Source organism: Paralichthys olivaceus, chromosome 2 (genome assembly GCF_024713975.1).
Source record: "Paralichthys olivaceus isolate ysfri-2021 chromosome 2, ASM2471397v2, whole genome shotgun sequence".
NCBI classification, from domain to species: domain Eukaryota; kingdom Metazoa; phylum Chordata; class Actinopteri; order Pleuronectiformes; family Paralichthyidae; genus Paralichthys; species Paralichthys olivaceus.
In genome coordinates, this window is record NC_091094.1 from 1923712 (window position 1) to 1947065 (window position 23354).

General features: G+C 43.7%; 1 protein-coding gene across 4 annotated transcripts in view; it reads left to right on the forward strand.

Annotated features, from left to right (window-relative positions):
- Positions 1-20754, forward strand: part of mtss1 (MTSS I-BAR domain containing 1) — a 42478-nt gene extending 21724 nt beyond the window's left edge. The window contains exons 4-15 of one of the 4 annotated variants that reach the window (XM_069531402.1): positions 2521-2605; positions 3739-3830; positions 3922-3996; positions 11839-11996; positions 12105-12212; positions 12384-12481; positions 12850-12928; positions 13297-13470; positions 14556-14687; positions 15187-15337; positions 15724-15750; positions 16741-20754. In XM_069531402.1, the coding sequence (XP_069387503.1) occupies positions 2521-2605; positions 3739-3830; positions 3922-3996; positions 11839-11996; positions 12105-12212; positions 12384-12481; positions 12850-12928; positions 13297-13470; positions 14556-14687; positions 15187-15337; positions 15724-15750; positions 16741-17909 (2348 nt within the window). In that variant the 3' untranslated portion in view covers positions 17910-20754. The remainder of the gene's footprint in view (positions 1-2520; positions 2606-3738; positions 3831-3921; positions 3997-11838; positions 11997-12104; positions 12213-12383; positions 12482-12849; positions 12929-13296; positions 13471-14555; positions 14688-15186; positions 15338-15723; positions 15751-16740) is intronic. The other 3 variants (XM_069531409.1, XM_020105792.2, XM_069531415.1) reach the window with 3 other exon arrangements.
- The last annotated feature ends 2600 nt before the right edge of the window (positions 20755-23354 follow it).

Here is a 23354-nt window from a genome sequence, read left to right on the forward strand (position 1 = left end):
TATTTGATGCAAATGCTGTGAAAGCACGTTCACAGTCACACGTGTGACGTGACACATGGTTCCTGCCAGTGGCTTCATCAACAGGAAGTGCTCCTGTGCCAAGTGAGGTAGCGATGCACCAGCAGAACAGGAATCTAGTCGGAGAACATGGAGTGAAATAACACAGTTCCCCATCAAAAATAAATATAAGATCTGCTTTTCAAATGCTTTATGAGGAAGTATATAAACAGATTTTGTTTTCATGTCTCAGATGCACACGGTCAGTGAACAATCTTTTGATCATGCAGTGTGTTCAGGAACGAATGATCCAATGTCACGCTTCTCTTTGGTCGTGGACAGATCATTTCCAGAGAAGCAAATCAGCAGCACATTAAAACCAGAACAAAACAAATTCTGGGAATCGAAAACAAACTGACTCCTGAACCAAGTGTGTCTGATCTTGTCAGGTTACATTTTTCTCTCAAGTCATCTCCACTTGACTCTGAGATCCATTAAACATGTCTGAACACAAATACAACAAACGCCCACAGTGCTCAGCACCTGGCTAACACACACACACACACACACACACACACACACACACACTGACTGTCACACTTATAAACACACTGGCCAGGCAGTCTCAGACAATGTTGTGACGTCCACCTATCCACTGTGGTCACTGGTTTGGACCATGTCTCTGAAAAGGTTGCATGACTAACTTTCGGAACATCTACTCAATCAAGACGTCTCTGTCATCGCAACATTAAAGACTTTAAATGTTTTCTGTGCTCGGTTTTAAGTGCAAAAGGGAGGGAGAGGCAAATACAGCAAACACACCTCGCCACACCTTAACGATTAACCCAAGCTGCATACCTGTGTGTGTGTGTGTGTGTGTGTGTGTGTGTGTGTGTGTGTGTGTGTGTGTGTCCACATTACTGCACATGTGTGTGTGTGTGTGTGTGTGTATCCACATTACTGCACATGTGTAGGTGATAATTAATGTTTTGTTTCTGAGGAGTCTCGACAGGATGGAGGAGGAAAGGAAAAGGGTGAAGGATTGAGATAGAGAGAGAGAAGGGAAGGAGGACGGTTAGAGGACAAAGGGGGAATGAGAGAGGGAGGAGAGGCCGTACAGAGGCAGATGGAGGACCGATGAGTTTTTGTTGGAACCAAGGAAAGAGAAAAGAGAGAGAAGTCCTGCTACGTTAACAGAAAGGGAAGGAGGGAGGGATGGATGGAGTGATTGGATAAAACGAGTGTCAGTGTGTAAAGTTAGTTTCACCCTGACATCACTGGAGATGACGGATGAACACACACTTGATCTTTCACTGCTTGTTCCCTCCATTATGTAACTCAGCCGTGAGTCAGCACTGCAGCCTGTCTGTGTGTGTCTGTCTGTCTGTGTGTGTGTGTGTGTGTGTCTGTCTGTCTGTGTGTGTCTGTGTGTGTGTGTGTGTCTGTCTGTCTGTGTGTGTCTGTGTGTGTCTGTGTGTGCGCACACGCATGTGTTCCGTCCCTGTGCAGCTCTCAGATTTAGATCTTCACGTTAAGTGAGTGTGAACAGCTCAGACTCTTCAGTGTAAATGTGCTGTGTCACTTTGTTCCATCACAGACTGATGTGAACAAGCAAATGTCCCCGTGACTGAAAATCAGAAGTATTTTGATTAATCTGCAAATTATTTTAGTGGTTAAGTTTTTGAAACACAATCTTGTGTGAGTGAGAAGTATCATACAGACTTGTGTGTGTGTGTGTGTGTGTGTGTGTGTGTGTGTGTGTGTGTGTGTGTGTGTGTGTGTGTGTGTGTGTAGATGCCCGACGACCCACAGTGAAAGTGATGCAGCTCTTTTCCTTCTCTCACTGGCTTTGTCAACATTTCAGTTAACATTTCCAACACATTTGAAGAAATGTTTAATGTCCAGCAGCTAATATGAGTTCAGGTGTGTGTGTGTGTGATCATGTGCAGTGATGTTATAATGTGTTTGATTGAAAAATCATGGGGTGTGTGTTGTGTGTTTGCATGTAGTCACAATAGTTTGTATTGTCCCAGGAAGTGCATCAGTGTGTGAAAATGTTGCATCCAATTAACTGGGGCTGATTATGAAACGCACTGATCTCTTACATCATTTATGAACATAATGAGACACGAACACACACCCATTGTTTCCAAACACATTACAACACTCGTCGAACTTAATCAGATTGATTTTCCATAATACCACTTTGTGAAGCAATGATAGCACACACACACACACACACACACACACACACACACACACACACACACACACACACACACACACACAGATTTTCTGAGTAATTGTTTCAGCCCTAATTTGTTTATAAGCAAATTCTTCTTGACAGTATTTTAGTTTCCATATTTAAAATCTTTACATGTATTAGACCCAGTTTTGCCATATGCTTGCATTTTATTTTGTAGTTTCATTGCTTCAAACTGAGCTTTATTTTCTTTTCAAGGCCGATTTTGGGTTCTTTTCAAAATAAAACTCATGTGAATGTTCTGTTGTTTTGTTTTCCAGGTGCCACGAAGGAGATTGGCTCAGCGCTAACCAGGATGTGTATGAGACACCGCAGCATCGAGTCCAAACTCAAACTGTTCACTACGTAAGGCTCACACTCACTCACACTCACACGCACATAATCACACACTCACTCACTCACACGCACACACTCACACACACAGCTGTGCTGCAGGTGTTATTTACAAGTGAAGCAGGTGAAGGTGTAAATGATTGCGTGATGACAACTCATCAGACAATGTGGGAACTTGACTCCATAATTACTCATAACCAACGTACGCTCGTTCTGCATGAGTGCGTGTGTGAGTGAGTGAGTGCGTGCGACAGAGAGAGTGCAGGAGTTGCAGGTTGTCCTGGTTTCACTTGTCATCACTGTCGCTGCTGCTTTGTCTCTGTCCTTCTGTCTTTCATCAGAGAAACACACACACATTTTATTGCTTGACGTCTAAGATGTTTGCGACATCGGGTTCAGTTAAACATGTTGAAATATGTTTTAGCATTGAGGTCTTCATCTGTTTTGTTGGTTTGACGAACTTACGTTTTTAACTTGACTGCTCCACATTGTGCTTCTAGTTTTCTGCCTCCGTCGCTTCAATAAGTCGGACAAAGAACCATAAACACCTCATCGTTTCAAGACTTCCACAGTTTAATCCCGTTATCTGAGTCACTGATTTGGTCGTCAAACAGTGTAAATTATAGTTATTATCCAAACTGTGTTGTTGTAAATTACACTGCAGAGTCCTCTCCTTAACTTTGTCCTCCTTTGCACTTAACTGCAGTCACACACACATGCATGTTAGCTCATGCAGACTTAACACATTAGATAAAATGTGTGACACAGGTACGTTGTGTAGTTGTGACAGCCAATATTGCAAATGATTGCACTGCCTGAATAACTAGTAGAGCACAAACCTCAGCTAAAGCCACTCGTGTGTCAGTTCCATAAAAACGCCTCCGTGTTTCCACCAAGATCCATTAATTATTATCTGAGAAAGCTTCATCCATTCAATAGTGTTTGTGTAATCTTGCTTACGAACATACAAACTAGACGAGGTGAAAATGTAACCTCCTTGACACGGGGGTAATTAATGAGATCAAATTCAACCTGCCAGAGAATAATGAGCTCAAATTAAACTTAGACTTAAAGATTATAGGATTAATTAAAAAACAAAGGGCTTACATTTAATGACTGAGACTCTTATTTTGATTTTCTATCAGAGCTCTCTCAGAAAGTCTCATCACTCCACTGGAGTTGAAGATGGAGGAGTGGAAAAAAGTGGCCAGTCAGCTGGACAAAGATCACGCCAAAGGTATGAAACATGCTCACACATGCTCACACACACAAACCTGCACAGACAAAACCATTTCCCTCACTCTCTGCACATTTTCTTTTTATTTAAGAGTATAAAAAAGCCAGGGCAGACATCAAGAAGAAATCGTCAGACACCATCAAACTGCAGAAGAAGGTGAAAAAAGGTAAGAAGAACATCAGTCACCTCCAACCTTGGCTTCCTCTCACTTTCACGAGGTTGTCAGCTGCACAACGCAACATAAAAAGCCTCAGTCCAGTTATTTTATTCGTCAAAAGCAAAAAAAAAAAAAAAGAAGGAAGGGGAGAGTGCATTAGTAGCTAAGCTGCAGAAACCTGAGCTAGTTTACTTCAGAGGAAGAAGCCACCTGCTGAATATAAAAACCATCTTCCACAGAATGAGATAATCCTCCACAGCAAACACAAGGAGTCTGTGTGATCCTGCCCTCACTGTGCTGAGATAAGTGTTTTCAGATCTCCGCTGTGTGACGGTATGCTCCGCCTCCCGTCTGTCACCCAACACCCAGAGGGAAGACATAATCCCCCTGAAACATGCGTCCTCGCTGACTTAACTGCCACATGTCCGTGTTTTATGCAGTTTCCTTTAACGTGAAAGTTGGGAACTGCATCTTTTAGTTAGAGTTAGAGTTTAACCTCCTGCTATCATGAAAGAGTGAAAGTTACTCATCTGTTTGGTGCATCAGGTGGTAAATGTTACAGATCAGCGTTAGTGTGAAAGGATGGAGCCATTTCACATTTTACAGACATGAGTAACAGGATGTTTTCAGATACAGTGACAGGGCTCTCCTCGAGGAAACAATGCTGTGGAAGTTTCATACATAAAAGCAGCGGCTTCCTGCTTGGATGACGGAAATGAAGGTGTACGAGTGTATATCTGAGGGGTTTCCAAGGTCGGGAAGAAGATGAAATACTGCAACTCTGACTTTACTCAGTTTAAAAACTAGATAAAATAGTTTTTTATTTGTAATGTCTCTGAATCAGTACCACAGTCAGATTGTTTGAGGGGATTCTGTGTCATGATGCTTGAAGTGTTGGTTCTGTCCATAGCAACTGAGACATATTGCCCAGGCAACACCTTTCCCCACCATCGGGGTGACACACCCCGTGGTTACCATGGTTGCACCTTTTCTTGCCATCCCGTGCCCAAAGAGACTGAGAGCCCGTCAGACTCCAGACACACTCATGTGGAGGAAATAGAATGGAAACGCCTGAAAACGTGTACAAACACACAAACACAGATCAAAATGATACCTTAAGGTCTTTCTACAAATCTCCTCACTGTCCTCCAACTCGACAAATCCAACACACCAGTGCACAGACACAGAAATAGACCGTACGCACACACACACACACACACACACACACACACACACACACACACACACAGTCTCATTTCAGACCCGCCCATGGTAAACAGAGATGTCTGATGTGGGTTTAACATCTCCGAACATGTTTTCTGCTATGTGCCTTTTCCTCCTTCCTCCGGTCTCTACTTTTTTTCTCCGCTCTGCTCTCTCGTCTCTCTCAGTCCGGTCGTTAGTGACGACAGTTCTAGCACAAAATAAATTAGAAATTGATTGAAGTCTTTATTCAGCAACTTGGATCTCTCGTTTTCAAAGTTTTGACCATATCTCCTGTGTGTTATTGTGACACTTCTCAATATGCACACTGGTCAACTTTAGGCATTCAACCCTCACTTAGCATGTTAAGATTGATTTTCCTGTATGTTAGAGTCATGACGGAATAAAAATGCACGATATGTAAATATTCCCAGGCTCTTTATCCTTTGCAACAAACCATAAATGTAGTGACTTGGCAGCAGAGATGAAGTGAAAAAAGGGGGTAAAGACAGTTCATCTTCTGAGATGTGGGAATATGAACGCACAACCACGAATCTGACAGAATAGGAAATATGGGACGAGGTTGAACAGGCTATAAACTAGCAAACGTATCCAGTTGATGTAAAACACTTATATTTGGAGGTCAGCCTGAAGGCGAGGACGTCTGAAAGGTTAGCAGCAATCCCTCATCGTACAGCACAACTGTAGGAACACGATGACACAGTGAGTGAAGGTTTGAGCATAAAATGGGTCTTTAAACTGTGATGGATGTTTACAACAGATGTTTTGAGCAATGGCTTCACAGTTTGTCTTCTTTTGAGTCTGTCTCACTGACTCTCAGGTATTAACTTGGTGAGTAGCGTTTTATATGTACGGATCAAATCTGTAAAAATACAACCAACATCTTTACTTTACTTTAGGGAAGCAAACAAAAAATGCAAAGACAGCCACGGCTACACACACACACACACACACACACACACACACACGACCATGAGAACAGAACCTTTCCTGCAGTGTACCAAAACAGTTTCTGTACACTCACATTATAATTATCCCTGTTGTACAGTTGTGTGTGTGTGTGTGGGGACTCCATATAATAAGTAAGGACACAGACGGACTAAACTAAAACTACTCCTCACAAAATGGTTATTTTCAACCTACAACTTTCTGTGTGCAGACACACATCACAGATGTTGTTGTGTCACAGTTTCACTATAATAGACTTCACTTTATAGTTTGATCAGTTGTTTGGCTGCAGGTATTTCCTGGAAAACTCAGGTTTTGCCGCAACATTTGAATAATTTTCTCTGTCGTACAGTTTGTTCCTGTCTTTCTTTTCTCAGTTCATTTTCCGTCTGTTGACTGCTGCAAAAAATATAATAAACTGGAATGGAAAGAGAAACTTCATAACCGTAAACATCTGCTCCTTCACTAATCACCCCATATGATTTTCTCTGTGTGTGCATGCGTGCGTGCTCTGTCATTATGTGGTGTGTAACCACTTCAGATAGGGAATCTCCAACCGCTCAGATACAGAGAGAGACGGATGACTTGAGGAGAGTGGAGGCAAATGAAAGGCAGACGTAAAGGTGCAGTTGGTTATCCCGTCTTTTGTAGGGATGCAAAACATTTAAAAGTTCATGTATAGGAAACGCTGTCCTGGGATGACACCAAGATGAACAGACCTTTTGTGCAAAGTCGTAGAGTCAATCAAAGAAACATTCAATGTGTAAATTATATGTAAATTAAAAAGTGTTTTCAGCTCACTAACATTTTCACAATGTTTTGGAGAGGCTGTGTGTAGCAGTGTTAATGTCTGAGTCAGTTTCACTGGAGCCCAATGTCCAGAAAATATCCAAGTGGGCCCATGTGAGAAAATACAGTAGGAACATGTCCGGACTTTTACATTTACAAGAACTCAAACAACACAGTAGAGGAAAGGAAACACTAAAAAACACACGGCTCCTTTAAAGGAGGAGTTGTGACGAGAGTGAGGAGCAGTCGGAGATGTTAAAGGAGGTGAAGTGTGTAAAACGATCTCATTTGAATCTGGAAGCAGTTTTTGCATACAGCTGCCTCGAGTCTCAACCTGCCCCAGAGATCGAGCGCTGCACCGGTTCACACCTGAACCGAGCTGCCTGGCCTCCTGTTGATGACATCATCAGTGTGTGACGCACATGGTCTAGACTGTTGGATGAATAAGACTTTATAGCGTCAGTAGCACAACATCAAAACTGTGCGGTCTCTGCTATTTGGGGAAATTAGTCATTGTGATGAAAAGTAAAGTATCACAGGCGTCAGCAGAAAGTAAATGAAATGACCGTCGGAGTCGTCATGTGCCGTGACGGCTGTTAACGATCATCTGGAACAGAACGTAGATCATCGCTTGGTTCCGTCCCTGAACTTGAGTCATTGGTCTTGTTTTTCTTTCTCTGTTTCAGCCCAAGGCACTTTGGATTAAGTTTTATTACGTCTGCTAAGGAGGTCACGTTTTAATTGTTGTCATTTGTCTGTTTTTGTCAGCGCCACCACTCACAGACCGATCTCCATAAAATGTTGCGTGTGTGTGAAACTAGGAGCGTATCCAGGATTTGTTTTGTTGTTTGTCTTTAACGTGGTGAGATAAGTTATCAGCCTCTAATCGAAGGTCCCTCTTTCTTCTACACATACGCCGTCTGCACGTCTTCATTGATTCAATCATCTGCATTGAATTGTGTTCAGAACCTGCTGGAGCCAATCAGATAACTTAACCACTGTAGCTACACATGGCATGACCACAGTGAGGGTTAGATTCTGAAGCCAGATGTTGGAGAAATAACTACAGTCATCGTCATCTTACAGCATCTGCAGACCGAAGTACCCAGAAAACCAAACACAATCATTGTCTCTCTCTCTCTCGGTGGCTTGTAAACAGTGTTGGTGTTTTACCAAGCCTGAGGCTACGGTACCTGTGTGAGGGAGGAATGTTGGCCGACTGGTTTGTACCCACGGAACTAAGGAGGCCTTCCAATACATGAGCGGTTGTAACTACTGGTTTCACTCTTCATTCCTCAAGTCTATCTGCACCGGCTCTGTGGTGCCTTTAAACAATTAGGAAAATGATCTGTGGTAAACATCTTCCTGTTCTCTCACCCGGGGTCATCGTCGGTGATAGTTTGTTTCTTCATTAACAAATCAACCGAAATCAAGAGCGTGAAAATGACTCATGATTTGTTGCTTCATTTAATAATGTCCGCAGACTATTACAAATTAAAAAATTAAATGGGAAGAGTCGGGGACTATTTTCCACAGCGGATTAACACGTTAAAATATTCCTGCAGCAGAAATATTGATGTGGGATTGAGTCCAAAATGATCTGTGTGTGTTAATGAAGCCACGTCAGTTTGAGTCATTGATGTTTTCTTAATAGAATTTAGCTCAAGAAAAATAGATAAGGATTGACTCAAGAAGTAGAGCGGAACGCCCACTAATCGGAGGGTCGAACAGTTCGATTCCCAGCTCATCCAGTCAAAGTTCAGGACCCAAATTGCTCCTAATGGACGTGTCAGCAGCATGTGAATAAGAATGAGGTACTGATGAAGCAGTGTGAACTGTTCACCTCTTTTCTATTTCTTAGTAGGATTAACAATCACTGATGGTTTTGGTCTTTTAATGGGAACAAATATAAAACCTGTGACCAAGACGTGTGTTATTACTTTGAGCTGTGGGCTGGAAAATGACAAATCTTCACCACAAAATCACAAACACAGAAGATGTCGCACCCTGCCCCTGCTGTTTGATTCCCAGACCCTCCCCGGGAAGTGTCGTCCAGAGCGGCAGCGATGGGAAAAGGTTCCTCTCGCCATGCTAATTCCTCTGAGTTCCTTTTGTCTGATTAAATGGAATTACATTAGGATTAAGTTACTTGGATTTTGGCTGACATGAAGCATCACGTTCGTTGGCTTGTCAGTCGCTTCTGTACAGTTTCCTGCCGAGTCAGATACATCTAAGCTTCGGGAACTATGGAGATATAATCACCACCTGATCCGATTCTCCAAGTCAGAGAGCGATGATTAAGGTAACGTCCGTGTAATGACGTAAAAAAGCTGGAGATCCTGTTTAGAAACAAACACGAGGTGGTATTAAGAGTACGTTTTCCAGCTGGTGAGAATCAGCTGCTTCTGAACTGTGTTTCACCTTTTAACAGAGGGAACGAGTTGACTCGGTGCAGGTCAGAGCTTCTGACTTTGTGTTTTCATGGCTGGCGAGCCGGAGCCTTGTAGAAACAGTCTGACGGCACACAGCACGTCTGTGTGTTTCCACACAGGCCCGACGTCAGGCGGACCAACAGCTCGCCGACACTGAGCTTCTGTTCCCGACGTGGAAATTACCCTCTGTCCTCCCTGTGCTCCCACTCACCTGAGTGAACAGGCTGTGTTTGGGTTGAGCTTTATGACACAAAGTCTGGTGTGTGTGTGTGTGTGTGTGGAAACAGCTTCTCACTGTGTGGAACAGGATTTACTGTCCGAGACGCAGCTTTTTCAGCTCTTTGCTCTCTCGTGACTTCACAAAGACAGATTTGTGTATCTCTCGGAAAAATATCTCAAACTTTGTTCAGGGTGATTTCACCGAACTCCGTCGAACACTTGAGCCCGGAGAATGTTTTGGTTAACAGCCAGAGTCTGCACGGCTGCAATCAGGGGATGGAGCCATGATATCGAGCTCCCGCCGATACACACACTCGACCAATCACGAGTCCGTCTCGCCTGTCAATCATGACGTTACGCCCTGTTTTTATAGCATCAAAAAAACAAACTTAATAGAAGCATGTAGACTTGATAAGAACTACCTACAACTAGTGAAGCCAAACTTAAACTTAAATGTTATAAATCGCTCCATGTCCCATCTGCGAACATGGAGGAGACAGGGATTGACTTACTCTTTAAAAGTGCATTGTTTTATTAACGGGTCATATTTGAAATCTGAAATATTAAAGCTGTCAAATAGATATGACAAAACAAATATTACAGTTTTTCTTATTTCAAATGTAGTGAAGTGAAATTATAAATCAGCACCTTCGTTAAATTAGTAAATTAAATACAAAAGAAAACTGTGTAATGTTCTTAAACCTCCTCTGCATTGATGGAAATCTTTGCTCGCTCACTCCCACCCTCCACCACCTCTGGACTTATTTTTACATCCAGTGGGTGTTTCCACAGCTGGGTGGTCTGCAGGTCGGAGCTGCGTGTGTCTGCTCTGCACCGACAGGTTCTCACCCACCAGGCTCAGGTCGGGTCAACACTCAACCGCACTGAAACGGCTCCGAGAGTCCGCACGCATGGTTAGAAAACATGGTTCCTGACGTTTAGAGTCTCAGGGATTCTACTTCAATGTTATCTATTGTATTCAAGTCGTCCAGTTTACTTAATACTCCAATTCTGAACCTGTGTGTTTAGAATGGGTTCTTTGTTCGCGTCCCGGACAACGACTCTCGGGATGTGAAGAGGATTTCAACAAATGAGATTTAAAAAGTGTTTCAGAAACAAATGACCAAATCTCCCTTGTAATTGAATTTATTCAGGCTCTTAAAAACGTTTGAACTTGTTGAAACCTGTGGAAACCCTGAATTATATTAAATCTCAGTGTGAGACCTGCACATACAAGCGGGATTTAGTGACATCACTGGTTTGGGAGCCAATCATGCTTCAATATGACGCTTTTCATCAAGTGTGATGTAGACATAGAACAGAGTTGTGTTCAGCAGGTGAGGATCTTTAAAATAATAGTTCTGATGTCCCAATTCATGTATAGAGGCGTCTTTAGGATGTTTAATATCTGCACACAGGTATTAAAGTATTTTCCTGATGTAATCTGTCAAAATTCCGCAGTTTAAATATGTTTGTGGTGTAAGAAAAGCTCTTTCACAGCATCTCAGGAGGAACGATGGACGTCTTCACCGACCCACGTTCGTCCCACTAATCTTAGGATTGAATCCTCTAGTTAATGTCCGATAGTTAAACTTGTCTCTGACCGGTTTGTGTTTGTAACCAGCCGGAGTCATGAGTACTGTTTTAACTTCGGGATGAAAGAGCCACAAAATCTCTTCCATCTACAAATCAGAAGTGTCCTCTGGTTTTGTGAAAGTGGTTTCTGTCTAAGAAAGTCTGGAGGTTTCAGGACTTCACACGAGTCCAGTAAACAATGTAGTAAATCACATCAGAGACGGAAAAATGTCTCATCTCTGCTTCTCTTTCTCAGATTCAGACATTCTCTCCTGCTTTCTCTTCTCTCGTAGTTTGCGTCACGTTTTACTGGGTCTAGATTATTCAAGAGATGTAAATTTATAGAGTTGACGTTAACTCACAGGAGGCTCAGACAGCGAGCCCGAATCACGTGTGACAAACAGCTGATGCTGCTGTCACATGAGGTGTTATTCTGACCCCTGCTGGTAAAAACCCAGTGTTGCAGTCTGTGTATTATCTGTGCTACTGATGATACCCTAACGTGTTTTTATATGTATTGTATGTATGTATATTTACTTTTAATACATTTTTATCAGGACAATAACAGCAGCTATTAATTTGAATAGCTCACTTCCTTCCTGACTTTGTTTCCTCTCGGTCAGTTTCCCCAACATCAGTTCCTCTTGTGTGTGTCTCTCTGTAGGGAAGGACGAGGCGCGGGGACAGCTGGACAGTGCACTGCAGGATGTCAACGTGCGCTACGCTGTCCTGGAGGAAACAGAGAAGAGAGCCGTGTGCAGGGCGCTGATAGAGGAAAGATCTCGCTACTGCAACTTTGTGACCATGCTGAAACCTGTCCTGGTCAGTCCTGTGTGTGTCTGTGTGTGTCTGTGTGTGTCTGTCTGTTGATTCAAATCCACCAATACAGAACTGAGGCAGCCTTTGAAGCTAATCATTGTGTGTGTGTAGGACCACGAGATCAACATGCTGGGAGAGGTGACCCACCTTCAGACCATCCTGGGAGATCTGATGAACCTGACAGCTGAGCCCAATAAACTTCCTCCAGCCAGCGAGCAGGTACCCTCCCCCTTCTTGCTGATGTTTCCGGTGACCTCTGACCTTTCCTCTCGCGCCGCCCTCTGACTATTTATCTCATTCTTACCAATTCCAAGTAGCGTGGAAGCAGCCTCATCTTGAAAGTAGAGCTTAAAAGATTCTGACCAGAGTTGTTGTTTTTTTTTTTTTCAGGTCATTTCAGATCTGAAGGGTTCTGATTTCAACTACACCTACCAGACACCTCCAGCTTCTCCAAGCAGCACAATGTCCAGGAAGAGCAGCATCAGCAGGTAAGATATATAGATAGATACCACTTGGCTGTTTTATTATTGTTTTACTACAGATGCTACTGCACTTGTGATATCAGTCTGCTGCTTTTTCTCTTTTTACTCAGTTTTATTTTGCCTCACACGTGAAGCTGATAAAAAGACAAATATAAATAAAACAGTGGCCGACTAAAGGAAATATGTTTTTATATGATGGGACATACAAAAATGGTTTCAGTTTAAAACTAAAAACCGTCTCACAACTTTTTATTTTATATTATATATTATACTTAAATTATGAGTTTATTATCAAAACAGTCTCTGATCAAGTAACGGACCAATCGTTGCAGCTCTACTGTCAATCATTAAGTGTCATGTTTGTGTGTTTTCAGTAACTACCAGTCTGGATCTATGAGACACGTTCCCTCATTGGACTCCATCAGCTGTGCTGTGGATGGAGTACACATCCAGGTAACACACACACACACACACACACACACACACACACAGACAGCTGTGAGGGTCTCAAAGTCATTTTGTCCTCAGTTCTTCGGATGACCTTTAACCTTTCTGATAAGACTTGATTTTCTTCGTAAGGGTGCATCACATGTTCACAGGGGTTTTCAACAGAAAACATTTATTTAACATGCAGCATATGGCCCAAAGTATGTGGACACCACACACTTAAATGTACTTTTTAGCTTTGTCCCTGGGTTCGGTACAGATCCCGTGGAGGGAGAAGTTAAATGTGAAAGTCCTCATAAGTTGGAAATAGATTTCTGTACACACACACACGCACACACACACGCAGCGCTGCTCTAATCCTCTCCTGTGTGTAGCGCTGCTCCTCCCCCTATCTGCGGATTGGCTGCGATGAAAGTGGGCGCTCCCTCAGCGAAGGGAACTCCCCTTCTCACCTCGGCCGTCAGGGCAGCCGCGGTCGCTATGGTTACGCTGCCGGCCTTGGCCCTCGGCCCACGCTGAGCCGCGTTAGCCGCAGGGATATGACCACAGTGAGAACAAACTACAACTTTTCACCCCCCCCCCCCCCCCCCCCCGACCCGGAGTACCGTCCTGTGTTCTTGCCGTGTTGTGTTTGAGTCTCCCTCCACTTCACCTCATCTCCAGTTTTTCCCCTCCGTGTTTTCCACCGGCTCACACGAGAAGTGATTTTATTCTCGTCCTCTGATTCCACTTTTTTTTATCACATCCACGATTGAACCACGTACATTTCTAACCCAGCACCTGTTTCATCCCGTGTTGTCATTTGAAACTTCATTCTTGAACTCTGTACGTGTACAGTAACTGGTGCTGTGTCCGTGAGTGTACATGGATTCATGGTATTTGTCTTATTTTTGTTGCTTGAAACCGCCAAATATTTTTTACCTCTTCGCTTCATTCAACTTCCTGTTTGCGCTCACGTCATCTTCCCCCGCCAACCCGAACCAGCCTCCGTCCCACTGTCAGATACCTCGTCACATCGCTCTTTCCCTGTCGCCCTCTGTTGCTCCTTCTCAGTGGTGTAATGTTGGTGTCGTGGCGTCTTGTCGGTGGTCATGTGATGACTGAATGTTTCTTTTGAACGTGTAAAATCCTCATTAATATTGTTCTTAAAGATTTTTAACGTTACTTGAAATGATATTTTCTGTTTATGTCACTGTCAACAAACAGCAATGAAAGCAATGATTGTTGTTTAAGTCTTGTCTTTATATCCAAAGTCCAGTACGTCACATTAGTTTGTTTCATAGAGCTCAGGTGAAAAAAACTCACCTGTGTCTTCAGAAGGACAATGTGGGTTTTGGTCTTTTAATGTGACTCGATGACAAGAGCAAGAATAGAGAATTTAGAGAACAGAGATGTCGGCTGTCCTTAGCTTTCAAAAATATATTTTCGCCTTTTTTTAAACTCGAGCTCAACTCTAGATTCACACTTTCACTTCAGGAGAGAAAATTTAAATGATTATAGTTTAAGAACCTGTTTGAAAAGATGTGCTCAGTGAAATGTATTTGTATTTATATATAATTAACCTGGAAACCTCTTTGTACCTGTTGGTTCACTGACTGACTGGTTCATTGACTGACTGGTTCATTTATCACAGGACACGATGGGATCCAACAACCAGATGGCTGCTGGGGGAAGCAGAGGGCCGGAGAACGGGCTGTTGGCTCCACCGCACAACGTCTATGCACATCATGGAGAGAGAACACGAGCCATGTCTGCGTCTGGGAAGGTAACACACACACACACACACACACAGACACACACACGTAGTATCTTTAGGTTTTGGAAATTGCCAAAAGGACCAAAGTAACTTCTGCTTCAGCTCTTTTCTCCGACTGTTTTGTTTCAAATGAGAAAAAATACTTCAAATGCTCTAAAGTTCATACACCTGATTAAAAAACTACACATGAGCCACTGGAGGGCAGCAGGAGACCAGAGAAGAAGAAAACCTCAGCTCTCCCTTTGTTTCCATTCATCATCTTCTTTCCTCTCCTCTCTTCAAGTCCTCATCTCCTTCTGTCCTTGTTTCATCTCCTTGGTCCTCTCTCCTCTGCCCCTTGTTTCCTGTCAATGACCTCACTTACCCTTCCCTCCTTGTTTCCACGTCTCGTTTTCTTCTTCTTCGTTACTTTCTTTAAATAAAATCTGTCTTATTTAGAAAAAGTGTAAATGAAAACGTTAAATACTTTTAAAAACCATCTCGTTCTCTCGTTCTCTCGTTCTCTCAGTCTTGCTCGGCCCGAGATCAGCTGGCGTTGACTCTGGGTGCGTTGAATTCGGACGCCCCAAGAAGCAGCCGGGACTCTCTGCACTGCTCCAGCGGCTACAGCACTCAGACCACCACCCCGTCCTGTTCCGAGGACACCATACACTCACACAGTAAGTACACACACACACACACACACACACACACACACACACACACACATACTGAGTTCAGAGACACAAACATTTATTTTTTCATGTCTTTAATCATTAATTTCACACTAACTGTTTAATAACTGAGATACAAATAAAAACTAGAGGCGGCTTCACCAGCAAACACTCACACACTGCATTGATGTATTTTACCAACACGCTCCCTGAGGGACCTCTAACCTCGGTGGATCGGTCGTGTGACCGAACGTCTCCTCGGTTGTTTTATTTGCATTTCCTGTTTTTGTTTGGATGAAGCTGACTTTGCCATCTGAAGTTATTTACCAGTTTCTCCTGTGTGTCAGTTCCTCTCTGGTTTTCTCGGTTAAACTTCCTTCCTTGTCTTCCAGCTGTAAAGAGAGATCCTCCCCTCTATGGTAGGTCTCTGTCTACCTGTCCCTTCACCTGTTTGCTTGCCTTCTTGCCTGCGTGTCTCCGAGCTCGGGTGTAACTGCACGTCCTCACCTCTGCATGCAGCGATGCTCCCCTCTGTTGAATCCTTTGAGCCTCAAATTATTTGTGACCTGCTGAAACTGCAGAGATTAACTAGAGCGCCTTGTGGTGGAGAAGCCAGAAACACTAGTTTGAAATAGCGGCTAAATCATGAAGGATGTCCCATCAAGTTTATTTTAGCCGTAATCAAGATCTTTTCATACTGATGCCTGTAAAGAGTTTGATCCAATACTTATACTCACGTGTGTGTATCTGGCAGTTTTAAGGAAATGTGCGAAAAGTTGTAGCAGCAACTTCAACATCTGCTCTTATCACATCGCATCTTGTTATGTCTCTGTGGCATCGCTCCTCTTTTCCTTTCTGAGATATTTGCCTTCTCTCCGTTGTTGTGGACGACTGTATTGTTAGTCGTAATTATTAAGGTGTCTGTCATAAATATAAGACTTGAAACCAGTTGATGAAGTAGAAGTATGGGTGGTCTTCAGGAAGTGATGACAGGTCTATGTAATGTCCACACGAGGGACCTGTGACCACCTGACGTCTTTCTGTAGATCAGTTTTCGGCTGAGGACAAATAGTGTTGTGTCTGACAGGACCACAAGGGGGAAGGGAATGTATTGTGTCAACAAATGTCCTCACAACTACAGAAAGACCAACGTGTTTGACCTTTTTATACAATTGGACAGGTGTACAGTTTTACGTCATGTGTGTGTTTTTAATCGTGTTATTCGTACGTGGCTGTGAAGTAATTGAGTTGCATGTTACACTGACGTTGAGTCACTGATGTAATCACGTGTTCCTGCTGTTGTCTGTCCGTCAGACGAGCGGAAAACACTTTGTCATCAAGATAATCCAGAAACAATCCAGAGTCCAGTTTGACTCTGATGACTAATGTGCTCGTCTCTTTCTCTGCAGTCGACTACGAGTGCATCTCTCTCCACGGAGACGCCGACTCCATCTCCTTACATCACCTGTCCCACGGAAACAGCCAGTCAGACTTTGACAAGTCCTCGACCATCCCGAGGAACTCTGACCTCAGTTTACAGTACAGGAAGTTCGCTCAGTCCAAACGCCCTGCCTCCACCGTCAGCCTGTTGGCCGACCCGGAAATGATTGGCGGGTCTGTCCGACAGCTGCCGTCCCACACGGCCACCATCAGACGCAAGCCGTCGTCCAAGCCGACGTATCGCAGGGGAACAATCAGCGGAGGGGTGCCCATCCCCATCAGCACTCCGCAGGTCCCCCTGAAAGCCGTCGGAGGAAGCGGCGGAAGCGATGAGAATGTTTTCACAGCGCCCCCTGCTGGAGTAGCAGGAGGCTTAGGTCGCAGCAAACTCTGCACGTCCACGCAGAGCCTCAGCGCCTTACCGCCCTCCTCCTCCCCTTACTACCAGCTGGTCCCAGGCCAGATGCCCATCCCGGTGCCTGTTCCCACTGTACCTTCCCTGCCAGCAGAGGGCAGCGGCACCAGACAGCAGCAACAGAGACAGTACCAGCAGCAGCAGCATCCGCACACCCAACAACTCCAGATTCAGCAGCAGCAGCAATATTATCAGCAGCAGCAGCTTCAGCAGCAGCAGCTTCAGCAGCAGCAGGATCGATATCAGCAGCAGCAGCTTCAGCAGCAGCAGCTTCAGCAGCGGCAACAGGATCAATATCAGCAGCAGCTTCAGCAGCAGCAGCTTCAGCAGCAGCAGGATCAATATCAGCAGCAGCAGCAGCTTCAGCAGCAGCAACAGGATCAATATCAGCAGCAGCAGCAACAGGATCAATATCAGCAGCAGCTTCAGCAGCAGAACCAGCAGCAGAAGCAGAAGCTGTTCCAGCAGCTGCACCAGGCCCAGCTCCAGCCCTCCACTCCCCAGGGAGACCCCTCCTGGCCGGGCCACAGCGCTCACCACCAGCCCCAGCTTCCTCAACCCTCCAGCCTTGATCAGTACCCGGAGCCGCCGACCCAGGACGAAGTGGGGGGAGGGGGAGGAGAGCGAGACATGCTGACCCTCATGAGAGGAGTAAAGCTCAAAAGGACCCTCACCAACGATCGCTCCGCCCCTCTTCTGCCTGCCCCGACCAATCACAAATGAGGCTGAGACTGTTTTGCTTCCCAGGGGGTTAACGTTACGTTCAGTGGCTTCAGCGCCCACATGAGGCACCCGGGGGTGTGAGCACAGACTTTGCAAACACACTGACTCACCGCTGGTACTTGACGTGTATCCTGTTTTATTTTCTTCCCTTTAGGACGTTAGATTTCTGTTTTAAAACATTTTGAGACGTTGTCGTCTTTTCCTGTTGCTGTAGCAACCGTCTTTCTGCTTTTTTCTGCTTTTTGATTGTGCATAAAGTTTTTGTTTGACCCAGTCTCACCCAAAGAGCTGATTGTGTTAGTTAGTGCTCACCTCCTGGTCAGGTGATCGTTCTGCGGCTTGTTAATCGGCCCAATATGAAGCTGTTAGTGTCTCGGATCCTTTTCAGTCCTTTTGTGCGTTTGATTTGCCTTCCGCCTCCTCCTGCTCCCTCCTGATAGGAGGGTGGGGTTTGGTTATCGGTCCAGTCGCTCCGCTGCGTCACGTGGTTGAACCGCGGCGTGAGGAGGTTTTCATTTGCTTTAATTTGTCGTAGATTGTTTCATTGGGTCCCGGACATCTCAAAGAGTTGAACACAGAACCAGAGTCACCCTGAATAAAACATCTCTCATTGTGTCTGCAGATTGTAAATATATATCAGAACAAAACAAGCTGTGGGAACACCCGGGGCGAGGCTGGATGTTTTCGTCGTCTGAACTGAAACTTGAACTTGATTTCTTGATTTCCTCCCCGTCTGAGTGGCGGCAGTTTCTGGCTCTGGGACGACAAATGGTGCCACTAATTGTGGACAAGGATTAAAAATGTTACTGCGGGCAAACGTCTGGTTTACTGTGTAAATACTGATCTGGTTCACATGTGGAGTTCATGATAATGAGAAGAAAGGGGACGCTCCGGTTTGTTTGCAACTTTTAGAGGCAACACTGATGTAGCAGGAGAAAGAGATCAGCATCTACAGTTCAGAGAGAACAGTCAGAAAACAGTTCCACCTGGTTCAAGTTTAATTAAAGTTAGGTTCACTCAGATAAAACTCAAGGTTTCATTTCCCCAAAAACTCTCCGAACTTATTGTTTTACATTCCTAGATTATTTACGTGTGTTCTCTTTCAGTTGTTAATGTCCAACTAGACAATGAAAGAAGTTCTGTAGCTTCTCGATGACCATGAACACATTTTAGTTTTTACCACCACTTAGTCGATGAAGTATCCAGAGGGAGAACTTCTCATTCAGTCACTAACGTGGTGGAGTTCTCCTCTTCAGCAAAAAATCACTTTCCTGTTTTACTTTTCTGTCACTGAAGAATCTCTGAGTAAATAAACTTTGAAAACATCTCAGCTCAGTGAGACTTTACATTGAAACCTCTTCTGTCCGCAGAGCTCGGTTTGGCTCCAGTAGCTGGTTCTATTTGGATCCTGTTCCAAAATAAGATTTCACCTCCTCTCGGTTCACGTGCACAGTAAAATGTTCTGGACTGTAGATTTAATCCTCCTCTCCCCAACACAACATGGTCTCAGATTGAACAGTGAAGGAAGTGGACTCGGATCAGAAACAAGCAGCGGATCGACGTCTTCTGTCGACGCTGCAGAGACGTCGTTGCCTCTCAAAGTTGCTTGTGGAGCGTCGGCTTCGTGTCGAGAGCAGGGCCGTAGATACCACGAAGCACCGGGGTCACCAGGACGGTCTGTGGATAAACCTGGTGGGTAAACGACATTAGCGGTAGTTTGAGTGGAGCTGCAGAGTCGTTCTGTTTTATCAATTTTAAGAGATTTTTATTAAAGTTTCCTGACGAGCACCAGAGACGGAATCATAAAACACCTAAAAGGTAAAACATTGAAATTTTATAACAATAAATCTGATATCAAACCTACTTTTAAGTTTCCTGCTCGTGTGTGTTCGTCATGAATGTTTCTGGAGTTTTTTTCTGCAGGAAATGTGTTAAAATTAAGTCAGAAACCTGAGAAAATAAAAAATAATTCAAAAGAATTAAATACCTGAAGATTTTAGTGAAAACTGCAACATAACAAATAAAAAAGTAGAAAAATCTAAATATGAAAATAAGTTTCTTTTTTTCTAAAATAGAATAAAGTTGAGTTAAAATAATATTTATTAGAACTGTTGCTATTTAATTATTTGTCAGAAATCTTAAAGCGTTTTTCCTCCTGAATTAAAAACCTGCGGGTTTAAAGTCCATAATGTTTAAATTTACAAACGAGGCACAAGAGGAAATGGAATCGAGTTTGGTTTGTGGCTCTTCGGGCGTTTGCCCTCCGTGACCCCGGACACGGCCCTGCTGGGAAGCTGCCTGGCAGAGACCAGCTGCATGCTGGGACATGCAGTCCAGTCTCTGGTCCTGGTCTGACGTCAGAGAACGGTTTCTGTGTATTTGGGGATTTTTTTCTTTTTTTTTTTTCCAAGTGTTTTATTTTGTTGTTGAGATAAAAGTTGCCTTCTGATCAGTCTGACAGCTTCTGATAATCATTTGATTGATTGATTGATTGATTGATCGAACCCTCAGTTGTGTGTGTGTGTATATATCAATGCTTCATTCCTGGGAGAGCCCGAAATCTAAATATAAAATGTATGTGAACATATCCTGATTGTATTTTTATTGATTTAATGATCTGACGACTTGATCGATCGTATTTTTGTAGAAAAGCTTTAAAGGAAGAAAACTCAGTGAACTTTCTGACGTTTGAGGATCTGACGCCTGATTGGACGATTGACTGGAGAAACGAGCGAAGGACTAAACGACCAAACAACAGAATGTAGAAATGTTTTGTTCTTCATCTTTTCACGTTCACTGTGGGATCAATAATAATAATAATAATAATAATAATAATTACAACTGATTCATCACTTCTGGTGGTTTCCTTTTCTGTGTCTACTGCTGGAGCACATCACACTTCCTGTTTCCTGTTGATCTTTATTTTGAAGGCGGTCGGTCTTGAATTCTGAAGATTTAAAGAAGTCGAAACCTGCCGATGGAAATTTTAATATTTCCGTTGTTATGCTTCGGCAGCGGTGACGGTCGTTGTGCGGATGTTTGTCTCGGCCTCGTGAACGTGGTTTCTCCAGAGCCGCGAGGGAATTCACTCAAACTTCGAACGTTCACTTTGACATTCGAGGCCGAACTGATTGAAATGTGTGGGTCAAAGGTCACTGCGACCTCATAAAACACGTACGTTCCCCTCACAAACCATCTCGTCCACAAACCTTCACTGTGATCGCTCACGGATCCACTGATTAGATTTGCGAGGTCAAAGGTCAGGAAACGTGTTTTTCGGCCTCTCGAACGCGATGTTTGGATTCTGGATATCGACCGGTGGTCACTTGGGCTCAAGGTCCAACTGATTAGATTTCAGTGGACAAGGGTCAAAGGTCACGGTGACCTCTGGGGAAAAAATCCAGTCTCATCACTTTTTCATTTTACAAGGTGCACAAGTACATTTGCTCAGATTTGACATACGTGTACTCCGTCGTGCTGCTTCACAGTAGTGTAGGTTCTGCACCAGTAATCCAAGTATTCAGTATTTCTTGCTGCTTCTACCAAAAGTAAAATCTCTGAAAACGTCTCGACTGACCGTCTCTCTCACGCTCACGTTGTTTTTCTTATTAGATTCAGTTATGGTCGTTTTTTATTTTTTTTATCTTTTTCATCATTTGTCTCTTCTTGTAAATGCCGTCATGTGTCTCTGTCGGATCAGATTCAGAGCTGAGTCACAGTCTGTGGGTGAACATCCCCAGTGATTACCCATCATCCTCAGGGTGCAATTTAGGCCAGGGTGGGACACACACACACACACACACACACACACACACACACACACACACACACACACACACACACACACACACACACACACACACACACACACACGTAATTTGTTCCCTCTGTTATCATGTGTTGTCTCTTCATCCAGCAGGAGTCGATGAGTCACACACTCGCTGACACTCACAGGCAGGTTGTGGATCTTTAAACCGATCACTGACTTGTGTTTAAATCTTTATTTGACCTTTCTAAAGTCACATAGTTTCATTTTATTTAATCGTGTTCATATTCTTTAACTTTGAAAGAACAAGAAATCCAAAAATTCAAACCCTCAATTTAAGATGTTTCAGATGAAATGATTGTTATTACAGCGTCTTTGAAGCCAAATAGAAAAAAAAAACTCTTCCACCACAAACAGATGAAATGAACATAATAATAATGACGTGGAATTGAAACCATCATTTTAATTTACCATGAACATATTTCTGAGATCTTTCATTTTCCAAGTTTTCTCGTCTCGATGGAAACAATAATTATTATAATAATTAGAATAGTGGTAATAAAACAGAGCAACAAGAGGCGGAGGGGATCAAATATAAATGGATCCACGCTCTGTTGGAAGAGAGTTTATTCCAGGATTAAGGTCAAAGTTGAACAAATTCAATATCAGAGCGAGAGAAGTAGTGACTCCCTCTCCCTCCCTCTCTCCCTCCCTCCCTCTCTCCCTCCCTCTCTCCCTCCCTCTCTCCCTCTCTCCCTCCCTCTCCATGTCATCGCCTCAGTGACTCAGACTTTTTTTTTGTCATTGAGCGTCTTCTTTCTATTCTTTCATCCTCTGTTCTTTCTTTGCATCACCTGCTGTCTGTGGTCATCAGACGCTCAGGGGCAGCAGCTGGGAGGCGAGGGACACACACACACACACACACACACACACACACACACACACACACACACACACACACACACACACACACACACACACACACACACACAGATTCTACCAAAAGTACTTAGTCACTGTTACACACACACTGATCATATCACAGCAGTGAGTCAGACTGTGTGTGTGTGTGTGTGTGTGTGTGTGTCAGCTGCTCAGTGACTCTGCACAAATCTGTGTGTGTGTGTGTGTGTGTGTTCAGGTCTGTTGCACTAGTGTTGCACCAGCTGCAGTTCCACTCAAGACCACCAGGGGGACACAACGGCTCGCAGCTTGAACTGAAAAACTCAAAGCTTCACTTCTTTTCATTGATGGATGAAGTTTGACTTTTTCCTCAAACAGAGAGATTTTCTAAAAGAAGTTTTCTGAGATGAAAAAGTTTTTAATTTCTTTTATTATTTCCCGTCGTCAGTAAAACGTCTTCGAGCGTTTGGACACTCACGGTGTTTTAGTTTCAGCTCGTTCACTTCGACATAAAACTGTGAATAAGCATCAACCGTCATCGGAATCATTTCACGTCACTCGCAGAAAGCTGCCAACTGGGTCAAAGTCATTTTAACTCGTGGAGCTTGAATTGAGTTTGAATGTTTCACACGAGTGTCAGTGTGAAGAGTGAAGACGAGACTGTGCAGGTGACGAAGAAAAGATTCAGGCCCAACGAACGGTCGAGGTATTTCCACAAACGTAACGTGGCTCCAAATGATGAAGTCAGAAAATAACTTATTTAAAAATATATTTGT